This window comes from Penaeus monodon, chromosome 16, assembly GCF_015228065.2.
Source record: "Penaeus monodon isolate SGIC_2016 chromosome 16, NSTDA_Pmon_1, whole genome shotgun sequence".
NCBI classification, from domain to species: domain Eukaryota; kingdom Metazoa; phylum Arthropoda; class Malacostraca; order Decapoda; family Penaeidae; genus Penaeus; species Penaeus monodon.
In genome coordinates this window covers 39,805,178-39,817,677 of record NC_051401.1, presented here as the reverse complement: position 1 = coordinate 39,817,677, position 12,500 = coordinate 39,805,178, and the positions used below count along the sequence as shown (strand labels likewise).

Sequence of the window (12,500 nt, the reverse complement as noted above, 5' to 3'; positions counted from 1 at the left end):
GTTATCAACGTCGCCGTTAGCGTTTTCGTTCTTATCACTTGCTATCTTCGAGAGGTAGATCGCTACGCTCTCATTTTCATTTAGCTAATGATATCTTATATTTTGACAGAACTGGTTTCAGCTATGAACAGTCTCGGTTTTAGTGACTGCAGATTAACCTCGTGAAATCTAGTGTGTTCTGTTGAGTCAAAACAGACAAAGAAAACCGAAGTACAGTTCGATTTTTTTTTTCTGGCGATGTCTTGCCATTCGCACTGACCTATATTCTGTTTCCGAGGGATAGCGATGACTCAGCCTTTCCTTAGCGTGCATTTCAAGGTCACCTCCACCTGCTCGGCCACAGGGTCACGTCCTTTTCACTCGCTCAGCATCAGCGAAATCAATCTTCCGGAGGTCGGCTGACGAATTTGCAAACAGGCTCATATGTACTCGCCCGCGCGTGAGGATTAACACGCACACACACACACACACACACACACACACACACACACACACACACACACACACACACACACACACACACACACACACACACACACACACACACACATACATACATACTGTATATTCATACTTTTGTGGGTACATGCATACATGCATAAATGCATACATAAGGCATACGTGCATGCATACTTCATGTTACGCAGTGATACATTCATGCATATATTCATACATATGTAGATACATATATACGTACATACACACATATACACACACATACACCTACATACATACATACACATCTTCACACATATATCAACTAGTATATACCTAAATACGCACATGCGTACATACAGACATACTACACATACATACCTACTATACCTACACACACACACACACACACACACACACACACACACACACACACACACACACACACACACACACACACACACACACACACACACACCACACAAACCACCCTCTTCCCTACGCAGAGAGCCGTATCTACTCCCTAGGCCAACACCCACCCACACCCACCCACACGCACCCACACCCGCCCACACCCACCCATCCACACACGCATTACCAAACAAAACAAACAGCGAGTGGTCAGAAGGACAGAAAGGGATGCAATGGGGTTTGAAGATGAATGGACAGACAGCGGAATGGAATGGTTCATTTGCATACGAGGAGACAATGAGACAAGAGCGGTTCTCATAGGGACGCTTGCAAAGGGAGAGAGGAACGGAAGGAGCGAGTTGGGGTAAGGAGGGAAGGAAGGAGCGAGGGAGGGAGGGAGGGAGGGAAGACAAGGAGTGAGGGAAGGAAGGAAGGAGGGAGGGAGGGAGGGAGGGGGGGAGGAGAGAAGAAGAGAATAAGGGGAGAGAGGGAAGGAGAGAGGGCCAGAGGGAAAGAGTAAGGGAGGGAGGGAAGGAGGGAGGAAAGGAAAGAGAGTGGGAAGGAAGGAAGGACAGAGAGAGAGAGAGAGAGAGAGAGAGAGAGAGAGAGAGAGAGAGAGAGAGAGAGAGAGAGAGAGAGAGAGAGAGAGAGAGAGAGAGAGAAAGAGAGAGAGAAACACTACCTACCTACCTACCTACCTACCTATTTATCTATATCTATCTATTCAACAGTAGACGCTAGAAACACAGTATATCTGCAATTTATCTCTAGCAAGCATAGATTAAGAGGCGACGGAAATCTAGTCTTCCATTTAACGAAAACGAACGGAAGAAAAGACCAAACGTAATCACCTAAATAAATCACGTAAATATATCTGTTTTTTAATATGTGAATCACTGCCGGGGGGGGGGGCGATGACGTAAGCTTAAGGCAAGCAAATAAATAAATAAAAAAGGTGATAAGGGTTGGTAGAGAGGGAGGAAGAGGATAATTAAGGGGGAATTGAGAAGAGAATGATATGAGAGGAGCAAGAGGAAAAGGAGGAGGAGGAAGAGGAATAAGGGGAAGAGAAGGAGGAAGAAGAAAAGAGAAGAGAAGAAGAAGAAGAAGAGAGAGAGAAGAAGGAGAAGAGAAGAGAAAGGAAGAAAAGAGAAAGGAAGAGAAGAGAGAAGAGAAAGAAGAGAAGAGGAGAAGAAGAAGAAGATGAAGAGAAAGAAGAAGAAGAAGAAAAGAAGAAAAAGAAGAAAGCGAAGGAGGAGGAGAGTAAGAAGAAGAAGAAATAATAATAATAATCATAATAGCAATAATAAACGAAGGAGGAGGAGAAAGAAAACGAATAGAAAAAAAAATTAAAAAAAAGAAACGAAAAGAAAAGGCAAAATAATAATAAGGAGGAAGGAGAAGAAGAAGAAGAAGAAGAAGAAGAAGAAGGAGGAGGAGGAGGAGGAAAAGGAAAAGGAAAAGAAAAGGAGGAGGAGGAGACGAAGAAAAAGAAGATAATGATGATGAAGAAGAAGAAGAAAAAAGAGAACCTGAAGGAGAAAAATAAACATTAAGATAATGAGGAGAAAGTAATATAAAATAGAATGAGAAGTAGAAACGGTATAAGAAGAAACTGGAGGAGGAAAAGGAAAAGGAAAAGAAATAAAAATAACAATAATAATAATGATGATAATAATGATTATATGAGTGATATCAGTAACGACAGTAAAAAAAGCTAATAAATGTTATGATAATAGTGACAACAACAACAACAACAATAACAGCAATAATAATAATAATAGTAGTAGTAGTAGTAGTACTACTACTACTAGTAGTAACAATAGTAGTAGTAGTAGTAGTAGTAGTAGTAGTGGTAGTAGTAGTAGTAGTATTGATAATAACAATTATAATAATAATAATAGTAATAGTAATAACAATGATAATATAATAATAATAATAATGATAATAATAAAAATAATGATAATGATGATGATCGTGATAATAATATGAAATAATAATAGTAATATTAAGAATAACAACAACAATAATAATAATGATAGTAATAATGATGATGATGATAATAATAATAATAATAATAATAATAATAATAATAATAATAATATTAATAATAAAGAAATAAATAAAGAAAAGCGAGCGAGGAGGATGGGGGGGGGGGGTTGGCAGCTGTGATTGTAAATGAGGATGGGTACAGGGAGTCGGGGGGGGGGGTTAAAAGGGGATTTAAATGCTTTCGCGGAAATGATCCCCCGCTGACTCGTGTTTACACAACGCTCGGCATTTACCGCGCCACAAGTCACGTAGGTTGGTACAGGTCATTATCTCATGGCCCGGCAGAGTGGAAACGCTCTTATGGCGGAGGGAGTTTATACCTTTCATGCCTCCGAAGATCGCTGTTGGATGGTGAATGGAACCTTACACAAACAAGTTTCTCAAGTGCAAGCAGTAGATGACGGCGGAAGTGAGCACACACACACACACACACACACACACACACACACACACACACACACCACACACACCACACACACCACACACACACACACACACACACACACACACACACACACACACACACACACACACACACACACACACACACACACACACACACACACACACACACACACACACACACACACACACACACACACACACACACACACATATATATATGTTTGTGTGTGTGTGCATATATTCCTTAAGCGAATCACAGTGCAACGTTTCAACCGAAAGCACTTGCACGGCGCCCAGTCTCCCCCCCTTTCGCCGTGGTCAGACGCCCGCCTAGGTTGTGCCACGCAGGGTCTGTCTATGTAGACCTTGGTGCCACATGCTTCTCGCCGCCCCCCGGCCGCCCGTCGGGTTAATGCCTATTAGGATGCGGACTTGGCTATTTAAAGGCCCCGATTTCCCTAAAGATCCGCATTTCCCAGGTAATACGTAGGCCTCTGGCGATACTTATCACGAAGAGACCGAAGCACAAACTCAAATTGCGTATTTATGCATAAAGATGGATGGTTCGATAACGCTCCGTGTATGGAGGGAGAATGGGGAAGAGAAGGAGACGAGGATAAGTAGAGAGACCGGATGGGTATGCCAGGTATCCTCCCCTTTTGTCCCCCCCCTCCCCCACACTATACCCACGGGTCAGCCCTGCCTGTGAATAAGAGACAGGACTAAGAGGTATGAGGCGACTATGAGGCATGAGGCCACTACGAGGTATGGAGCGACTATGAGGTGACTATGAGGTATGAAGCGACTATGCGGCATGAGGCGGCTATACGGCATAAAGCAACTCTGAGACATTAGATGACTATGAGGCATGAGGCGACTATGAGGCATGAGGCGACTATGAGGTATGAGGCGACTATGAGGTATGACTATGAGATATAGGGTAACTATGAGGTATGAGGCGACTGTGAGGAATGAAGTGGTCTTGGGGTCGGGGTCAGTAAGGAGGGGTCAGGGGGGAAGGTCAAGAGAGAAGGGCTCGGCAAAGGGGAGGTCGACAGGGAAGGGGTCAGCAAGGGTAAGGGATGCTGGTGTGTGGGGAGCAGGGGAGTGGGGGGGTAAGGGAAGGGGGTAGGGGCCAGGGTAGGAGAGGGTATGATTTACATCTGTCAAAAAATTAACGGTATTTGATTCTAGGGGGCTGGGGTGAGATGGGAGGGAAGGGAGGGGGGAGGGAATAGGAGGTGTTGTGATAATTATTCCCAGTCTCTCCCTTGTCTTTCGAGCGGGTGGGGGGGGGGGGGAGGGGGCGAGGAAGAGGGTTGGCCGCAGGTTAGGTTATCCCATATTTTACTGATATTGTTATTATTATTATTATTATTATTATTATTATTATTATTATTATTATTATTATTATTTTCTTTCGATAGACGTGGACTCACTTTTTTATATCGAGTCGTTTTCACCAATAAAAAATAATATTTAAATGTCTTAATTGTTTTCAAAAGTGTAAATCAGGCATAGAACTTTATGCCTGACGATGTATTCAGATTAAGTTCGAATGTAAATTAGATCTTTAGAATGATCGCAACCATTTACATTAGACGAAAATCGCTTTAATAAAATGAGTCGGGGAAACGGAGTTGGTAAAAAGCGCATATTGAGAATAAGTATAAAAACTGAATTAAAATATAATTTCCTTCTACTTAGCTGCAGATCGAGGTGCTACACGTTGTGAGTTAAATAAAATGAAGACGACTATGACATCAGCATAGGGCTTTTGAAAGTATGCTACGTTGACATTCATGATCGCAAAATACAATATTTGTTCAGCGACATGTCCAAGAGCGACCCCCAAAAAGAAAAAAAGAAAAATGATTGTGACATATGACCAAAAACTGTTGGTTTGTCCCTGCTTGCACCACGTATTGCGATAGTTGCAGGAAAAGTAATGTTACGATAGGACGCTGATTTTTTTTATATACTTGGTTTTCAAATTACTGTTGCTGTTCGTGCATATTTGCTCTTCCTATTCAGACATATAGTTGTTCATTTTTGAAACAAAGTGCTACTTACATATAACAATATATATATATATATATATATATATATATATATATATATATATATATATTATTTATATATATATTGTTATATTACATCTACATTTTACTTACATCATGTTCTTACTCCGAGGCAAATCAAAAGAGGAAGAATTGCCTGCTTTGTCACTAAGTAATTTAAATATATGCGACAATTGTTTTTGTTTTATATCAAGACTAAAATTCCCAGTGAGTATGAGAAACGGAATAGTGCCTGCAGATCTACTAGTTTCATCTTCTGTATAGGCCTGTAACTACCTTTCGAGGGACTGATAAAAACACCATTGTCTTCTGCTCGCTGACCATTCCACGGGGTTAAAAAAGGAGAAAGTTTATGGAGAATATCTGCGTAATAAGACATACAGAAGGGAGTTCATATGTTAATGACCGCCTTCAAGAAACCGACGATGACACGCGGTGATCATACAATAGAAAAGGAGGTTACGGTGTCATTCCCTTTACACTGTGTATGGCGGGGAAGAGTGTGTGTTGTGATTGCCTAGAGCCTCCGCCGCGTGGGAATGCATAGCGTCATCTGTAGTGCCATACTGATTTTGGGTTTGCATTAGGCGATCGTTACCGTATTCTGTGGTTTCTGATCGACCGATGTTACTCTTTCACATCCATTAATGTATTTCGAAATGCTTGATATAAATTGAAGGAATCCAACCACGGTATGAGCATGGTCACAAGTACACACACACACACACACACACACACACACACACACTCACACACACTCACACACACACACACACACACACACACACACACAACACACACACACACACACACCACACACACACACACACACACACACACACACACACACACACACACACACACACACACACACACACACACACACACACACACACACACACACACACACACATACAAACTATTCTGCCTGTGCCCCAATTCTCTAGAGCACAGTAAGACGGTTCATTTTGGATATAAAATTGACAATTTCAACTGCATTGAGCCCTTCAGTACGTTGCACTGAGCCCTCTGCTTCCCTCCCGCAGAGAGTGTGATGGGCGGCGCCGTGTGAGCAAGCACAGGACCCGCCCAACAGCATGCCAGGTCCGCCCCCCCTCCTCAGCGTAAGCACCGGTGGCGTCGTGGTCCCGAGCCCCTTCATGCAGCCCCCGCCGCCAGACAGCTCGTTCATGCAGCCGCCTGCTCCCGACGGCGCCTTCATGCAGCCGCCTCTCGCCACCAGCCACGCGGCCCACGAGGCGCTCCTCCACCAAGGCTTCCCCTCCGAGGCTGACACTCTGGCCTACGTGGACGCCCTCAAGCACTCCGACCTCAGCGACTGGCGCTCTCTGGAGGAGGTGCGGGGTCTGCGTTTCCCGTTTCCTTTGTTTTCTTGCGGGGAGGACTAACGTAGTTGCGGGTTATGCTAATTTGGAATATACATTTTCCATTTTATCTCTGTAGTTGTGAAGAAGACGTTATCCTCTTGTACTACATGTTAACTTGCACCTCACTAATGACATATAATTTATTAATTCATTTTCTATCTGTCTATTTTTCCGGAACGAACGATTTTTTTCCCCAGGTAGCAAGACGGGCAGGTGCGGGGTCTTGCTCGGGCGCGGTGACCACGTCGGTGCTGACGGCGCTCTACCTGCTGGGACTCTTCAACCTGTGTGCCGCGTCCCCCGCCTCCTGCTGCGTGCCGCCCCCCTCCGGGCGAAGGCGACGGCGGAGGTCAGAGAGAGAGAGGGAGAGGGAGGGAGGGAGGGAGGGAGGGGGGAGAGAGAGAAAGGGTGAGAGAAAGAGAGAAAGAGAAAGGGTGAGAGAAAGAGAGAAAGAGAAAGGGTGAGAGAAAGAGAGAAAGAGAAAGGGTGAGAGAAAGAGAGAGAAGAGAAAGGGTGAGAGAGAGAGAGAGAGAGAGAGAGAGAGAGAGAGAGAGAGAGAGAGGGAGAGAAGAGAGAGAGAGAGGGGGGGAAAGAGAAAAGGGAGAGGGGGGAGGAAGGGGAAAGAGAGAGGGGAAGGGGAAGAGAGAGAAGGGGGGAAAAGAAAAGGGGGAAAAAAGGAAGGGGGGGGAAAAAAAAGGGGGGGAAAGGGGGGGGGAAAAAGAGGGGGGAAAGGGGGAAAAAGGGGGAGAGAGAGGGAGGGGGGGAGAAGAGAGAGAGGGAGAAAGAAGAAGAAAGAGGAAAAAGGGAGAGAGGGGGGGAAGAGAGAGAGGAGGGGGGAAAGGGAAAAAGAAGAGAGGGGGAAAAAGAAGAGAAAGGGGGAAGAGAAAAAAAAAGGGGGGGAAAAAAAGGAGGGGAGGGGGGAGAAAGGAGAGAGGGGAAAGGAAAAAGGAGAGAGAGGGGGAAAGGAAAAAAGGGGAGAAAAGGGAGAGGAGAAGGAGAAGAGGGAGAGAGAGAGAGGGGGGAAAGGAGAGAGAGGGGAGAGAGAGAGAGGGGAGAAAGAGAGGGAGAAGAAGAGAGAGAGAGGGAGAGGGAGGAGAAGGAGAGAGAAGGAGGAAGAGAGAGAGGGAGAAAAAGAGAGAGAGAGAAAAGAGGGAGAAGAAGAAAAAGGGAGAGAGAGAAGGGGGAAAAGGGGGAAAAAGGGGAAAAAAGGAAAAGGGGGGAAAAGGGAAAAGAGAGGAGAGGAGGAGAGGAGAGAGAGGGAGAGGAGAAGAGAGAAGAGGAGAGGGGGGAAAAGAGAGAGAGAGAGAGAGGGAAAAGGAGGAAGAGAAAGGGGGAGAGAGAGGGGGGGAAAAAAAAGGGGGAGAGAGGGAGAAAGAGAAAAAGGAGAGGAGGAAGGAGAGAGGGGAAAGGGGGGAGGAAGAAAAGGAGGGGAAAAAGGGGGGGGAAAAGGAGAGGGGGAGAAGAGAGGGAGAGAGAGAAAAAAAGGAGAGAGAGAGAGGAGAAGAAGGAGAAAGGAGAAGAGGAGAAAGAGGGGGGGAAAGAGAGGGGAGAGAGGGAGGAGAAAAGGAGAGGGAGAAAAAAGAGAGAGAGAGGGGGAGAGGAGAGAGAGGAGGAGAGGAGAGAGAGAAAAAGGAGGGAGAGAAAGAAAAGGAGAAAGAGAGAGAGAGGGGAAAAAAAGGAGAAGAAGAAAAAAGGGAAGAGAGAGAGAGAGAGAAGAGAGAAGAAGAGGGGGAAAGAAAGAGGGAAAGAGAGAGGGAAAGAGAGAGAGAGAGAGAGAGGGAGAAAAGGGAGAAGAGGAGGGGGGAAAGGGGGGGGGGGGGGGGAGAAAAAAAAAGGGGGGAAAGGGGGGGAAAAAGAAAAAGGGAGAGAGGGAGAAGAAAGGGGGGGGAAAGAAAAAAAGAAAAGGAGAAAAGGGAGAGGAGAAGGGAAAAGGAAAAGGGGGAGAAAAAAAGGGGAGAAGAGAGAGAGGAGAAAAGGGGAGAGGGGGGAAAGGAGAGAGGGAGAAAGAGAGAAGGAAAAAGAGAAGAGAAGAAGAGAAGAGAGGGAGAAAGAGAGAGAGGAGGGGAAAAAAGAGAGGAGAAAAAAAGGGAAAAAAAAGGGGAGAAGAGAGGGAGAAAAAAAAGGGGGGAAAGAGGGGGAAAAAAAAAGGGGAGAGAGGAGAAGAAGAGAGGGAAAAGGGGGAAGAAGGGAGAAAGGAAAAGGGGAGAAAAGAGAGAGAGAGAGGGAAGAGAGAGGAGAAAAGAGAAGAGAAAAGGGGGAGAAGAGAGAGAGAGAAGGAAAAAAGAGAGAGAAAAGGGAGGGAGAGAGGAGAAAGAGAAGAGGAGAGGGGAGAGAGGGAGAGAAGAGAGAGGGGGGGAGAGGGGAAAGAAGAGAGAGGGGAAAAAAGAGAGAGAGAGGAGAAGGAGAGAGAAGAGAGGGGGAGAAAAGGGGGGGAAAAGAGAGAGAAAGGAGAGAGAGAAAAGGAGAGAGAGGAGAGGAGGGAGGAAAAAAGAGGGGGGAAAAAAAGGGGGGGAAAAAGAGAGAGAGGGAAAGAAGAAGAGAAGGAGGAAAGAGGAAGAAAGAGGAGAAAGAAGAGAGAGAAGGAGAAAGAGAGGGGGAAAAGGAGAAAGGGAAAAAGGAGAGAGAGGGGGGAAAGAAAGAGAGAAGAGAGGGAAAAAGAGAAAAAGGGAGAAAAAAGAGAAAAGGAGAGGGAAAGGGGGAAAGGGGGGAAAAAAAAAAAAAAGGGGGGGAAAGGAAAGGAGGGAAAAAGGGGGAGGAAAAGGAGGAGAGAGGAAGAAAAAGGGGGGAAAAGAAAAGAGAGAGAGGGAAGGAGAGAGAAGAAGGAAAAAAGGGAGGAGAAAAAGGGGAGAAAAGGAAAAGGGGGGAAGAGGGGGAAAAGGGGAAAGGGGGGAAAAGGGAGAAAAAAAAAGGGGGGAAAGGGGGGCAAAGGGAAGGGGAAAAAGGGGGGGAAACGGGGGAAAGGGGAAAAAAACAAAAAAAAGGGGAAAAAGGGGGGGGGAAAAAAAGGGGGGGGGGAAAAGGGGAAAGGGGGGAGGAAGGGGGAACGGGGGGAAAAGGGGGACGGGGAAAAAAGGGGGGGAGAAGAGAGGGGGGGGGGGAAAAAAGGGAGAGGGGAAAGAAAGAGGGGGAAAAAAAAGGGGGGGAAAAGGGAAAGAGGGAAAAAGAAGAGAGAGGGAGAAGAGAGGGGAAAAGGGGAAAGAAGGGGGAAGAAGAGGAAAGAGGGGGAAAAAGAAAAGGAGGGGGGAAGAAAGGGAAAAGGGGGGAAAAAGGGGGGGAGAAAGAGAAGGGAAAAAGGGAAAAGGGGAGAGAGAGAGAGGGGGGGGGAAGGGGGAAAGAGAAGGAGGAAAAGGAGAGGATGGGAGAGAAAAAAAGGGGGAGGAAGGGAAAAAGGGAGGAGAGGGGGGGAGAGAGAGGAGAGGGGAAAGGGAGAGAAGGGAGGAGGGGAAGGGAAGGAGGGGGGAAAAGGGAAAAAGGGGGGGAAAGGGGGGGAAAAAAAAGGAAAAAGGGGGGAAAGAGAGAAAAAAGGGGGGGGAAAGAAGAGAGGAGGGAGAAAGAAAGAGAGAGAGAGAGAGGAGGAGAGGAAAAGAGAGGAGAAGAGAGGAGAAGAGGAGGGGAAAAAGGAGAGAGAGAGGGAGAGAGAGAGAGAGAGAGAGAGAGAAAAGGGAAGAGTGAGAAATAGAAACAGAAAGAGAGAAGAGAAAAAAAAGAGAGAGAAGGGGGGAGAGAGAGAGAGAGGAAAAGAGAGAGAGAGGGAGGAGAGAGAGAGGGGGAAGAGGGAGAGAGAGAAAGGAGAGAAGAAAAGGAGAGGAGAGAGAGAGAGAAAGAGAGAGAGAGAGAGAGGGAAAAATAGAGAGAGAGAGGAGGGGAAATAGAGAAAAAAGGGGAAAAGCTTGGTTTAAATTTTTAAAGTTTGGTTTGGTTTCCATTTGATACAAGGTATTTTTGGGTGTGACATACGTCTGTTTGATTTTGCTCATTTGTGTCCGTGCGACACAAGTGGGGGGGACGCGAACCGCTGACCCCTCGGATGAGGGGCCGAATTTACCACTATACTACCCCGGAGGCTGAAAGAGAGAGAGGGAGACAGAGAGGGAGAAGAGAGAGAGAGGGGACAAAAGAGGAGGGAAAGGAGAGAGAGGGGACAGAGAGATAGGGGAGACAGAGAGAAGGGGGAGAAAGGGGAAGAGAGTAAGAGAGAGGGAGAAAGAGAGGGAGGGAGAAAGAGAGAGAGGGGGAAAAAGGGGACAGAGAGAGGGAGAAAGACGAGAGAGGGGACAGAGAGAGAGAGAGAGAGAGAGAGGGAGACAGAGAGGAGAGGGGGAAACAGAGAAGAGGGGGGGAGGAGACGAGAGAGAGGAGGGAACAGAGAGAAGAAGGGAAAAAGAAGAGAGATGAGAGGGGAGAAAGAGGAAGAGAGAGAGAGAGAGAGGGAGAAAGAGAGAGAGAGAGAGAGAGAGAGAGAGGAGAGAAAGGGAGAGAGAGTGAGAGAGAAATGGAGAGAGCTAGGGAGTGAGAGAGAGATGGAGAGAGTGAGGGAGCGAGAGAGAGAGAGGGAGAAGGAGAAGGAGGAGGAGAGGGAGAAGGAAAAGGAGAAGGAGAGGGAGAGGGAGAGGGGAGGTGGGTTGTGCATGCGTGCTTGGATGCGCTCACGCGTTACCCAACAATACGGCTTCTACACTCTTGGAAATATGACCCCGTAAATACCAAGACCTCTATCCCGGGCACTCACACAGCTCTCCTCCGCCCATTTCAGAAACGTGGACGCCACCCTGCCGCCTCTCCTGAACAACCTCCAACACAACCTCTCCAGCCTTTCCCTTGAGCAGTTCCGAGCGTTGCCACACGTGACCACGCCGGACGGGGGTCGCGTGCCCCTCCACATCTCGGTCGTCGATAAGGTAGGTCGGGCAGGGTTTTTTAAAGTGGTTGTAATAGTAGGTGCAGTAGTAGTTGTAGTAGTAGTAGTAGTAGTAGTCGTAGTTGAAGTAGTAGTAATTATAGTATAGTAGTAGTAGTAGTAGCCGTAGTAGTAGTAGTAGTTGAAGTAGTAGTAATTATAGTATAGTAGTAGTAACAATAGTAGTAGTAGTAGTAGTAGCAGTAGTATTAGTAGTAGTAGCATAAGTAGAAGCAGTAGTAGTAGTAGTAGTAGTAGCAGTAGTAGTAGTAGTAGTAGTAATAGTAGTCCTATAGCGTGATCAATGTGGCTGACTGAGATTAATCACTGTTGAAGCTTTCCGATTTTGTTGATTCAGTGAGCCAAACTGGTAAGAAAGATTGACATTTATTCCATATCACGGGATAAGAATACGAAAAATATGCATCGTTACTGAGCTGTTGTTGTTTTTCTATTTCATTTACCGTTTGCACTGAATTCGAGTTAGCACTGATTCAGTTTGCAATTAGAATCCATAGTCTCCTCTTCGCTTCCACCTCACTCTTTCTCTATTTTTATCCTCAGTTCTCTATTTCTTCCACATTTCTTTCATTCCTTTTATTTTTCTCTCACTCCTTCCACTTCCCTCTCTACCTTTTTTTCTTCCCCATTCCTTCATGCCTTTTTTGTTTTGTTTTGTTTTGTTTGTTTGTTTCGTCCTCACTACTTCCGTTTTTTCCTTTTCCTATTTTCTCTCTCATTCTTTCCACTCCCTTCTTTCCTTCTACCCGGCACTTCTCTCGTTTCTTCCTAATTTCTTATTCCTTATTTCCTATTTCTTCCGCCCTCTCC

The 12,500-nt window shown here is 46.1% G+C and overlaps 1 protein-coding gene across 1 annotated transcript in view; it reads left to right on the top strand.

Annotated features, from left to right (window-relative positions):
- LOC119582790 overlaps window positions 1-12,500 on the top strand; it is a 112,206-nt gene that overhangs the window by 91,930 nt on the left and 7,776 nt on the right. Inside the window, 3 exon segments of the mRNA XM_037931229.1 lie at window positions 6,431-6,742; window positions 6,970-7,121; window positions 11,526-11,670. Of these exon segments, the coding sequence (XP_037787157.1) occupies window positions 6,482-6,742; window positions 6,970-7,121; window positions 11,526-11,670 (558 nt within the window). The 5' untranslated portion in view covers window positions 6,431-6,481.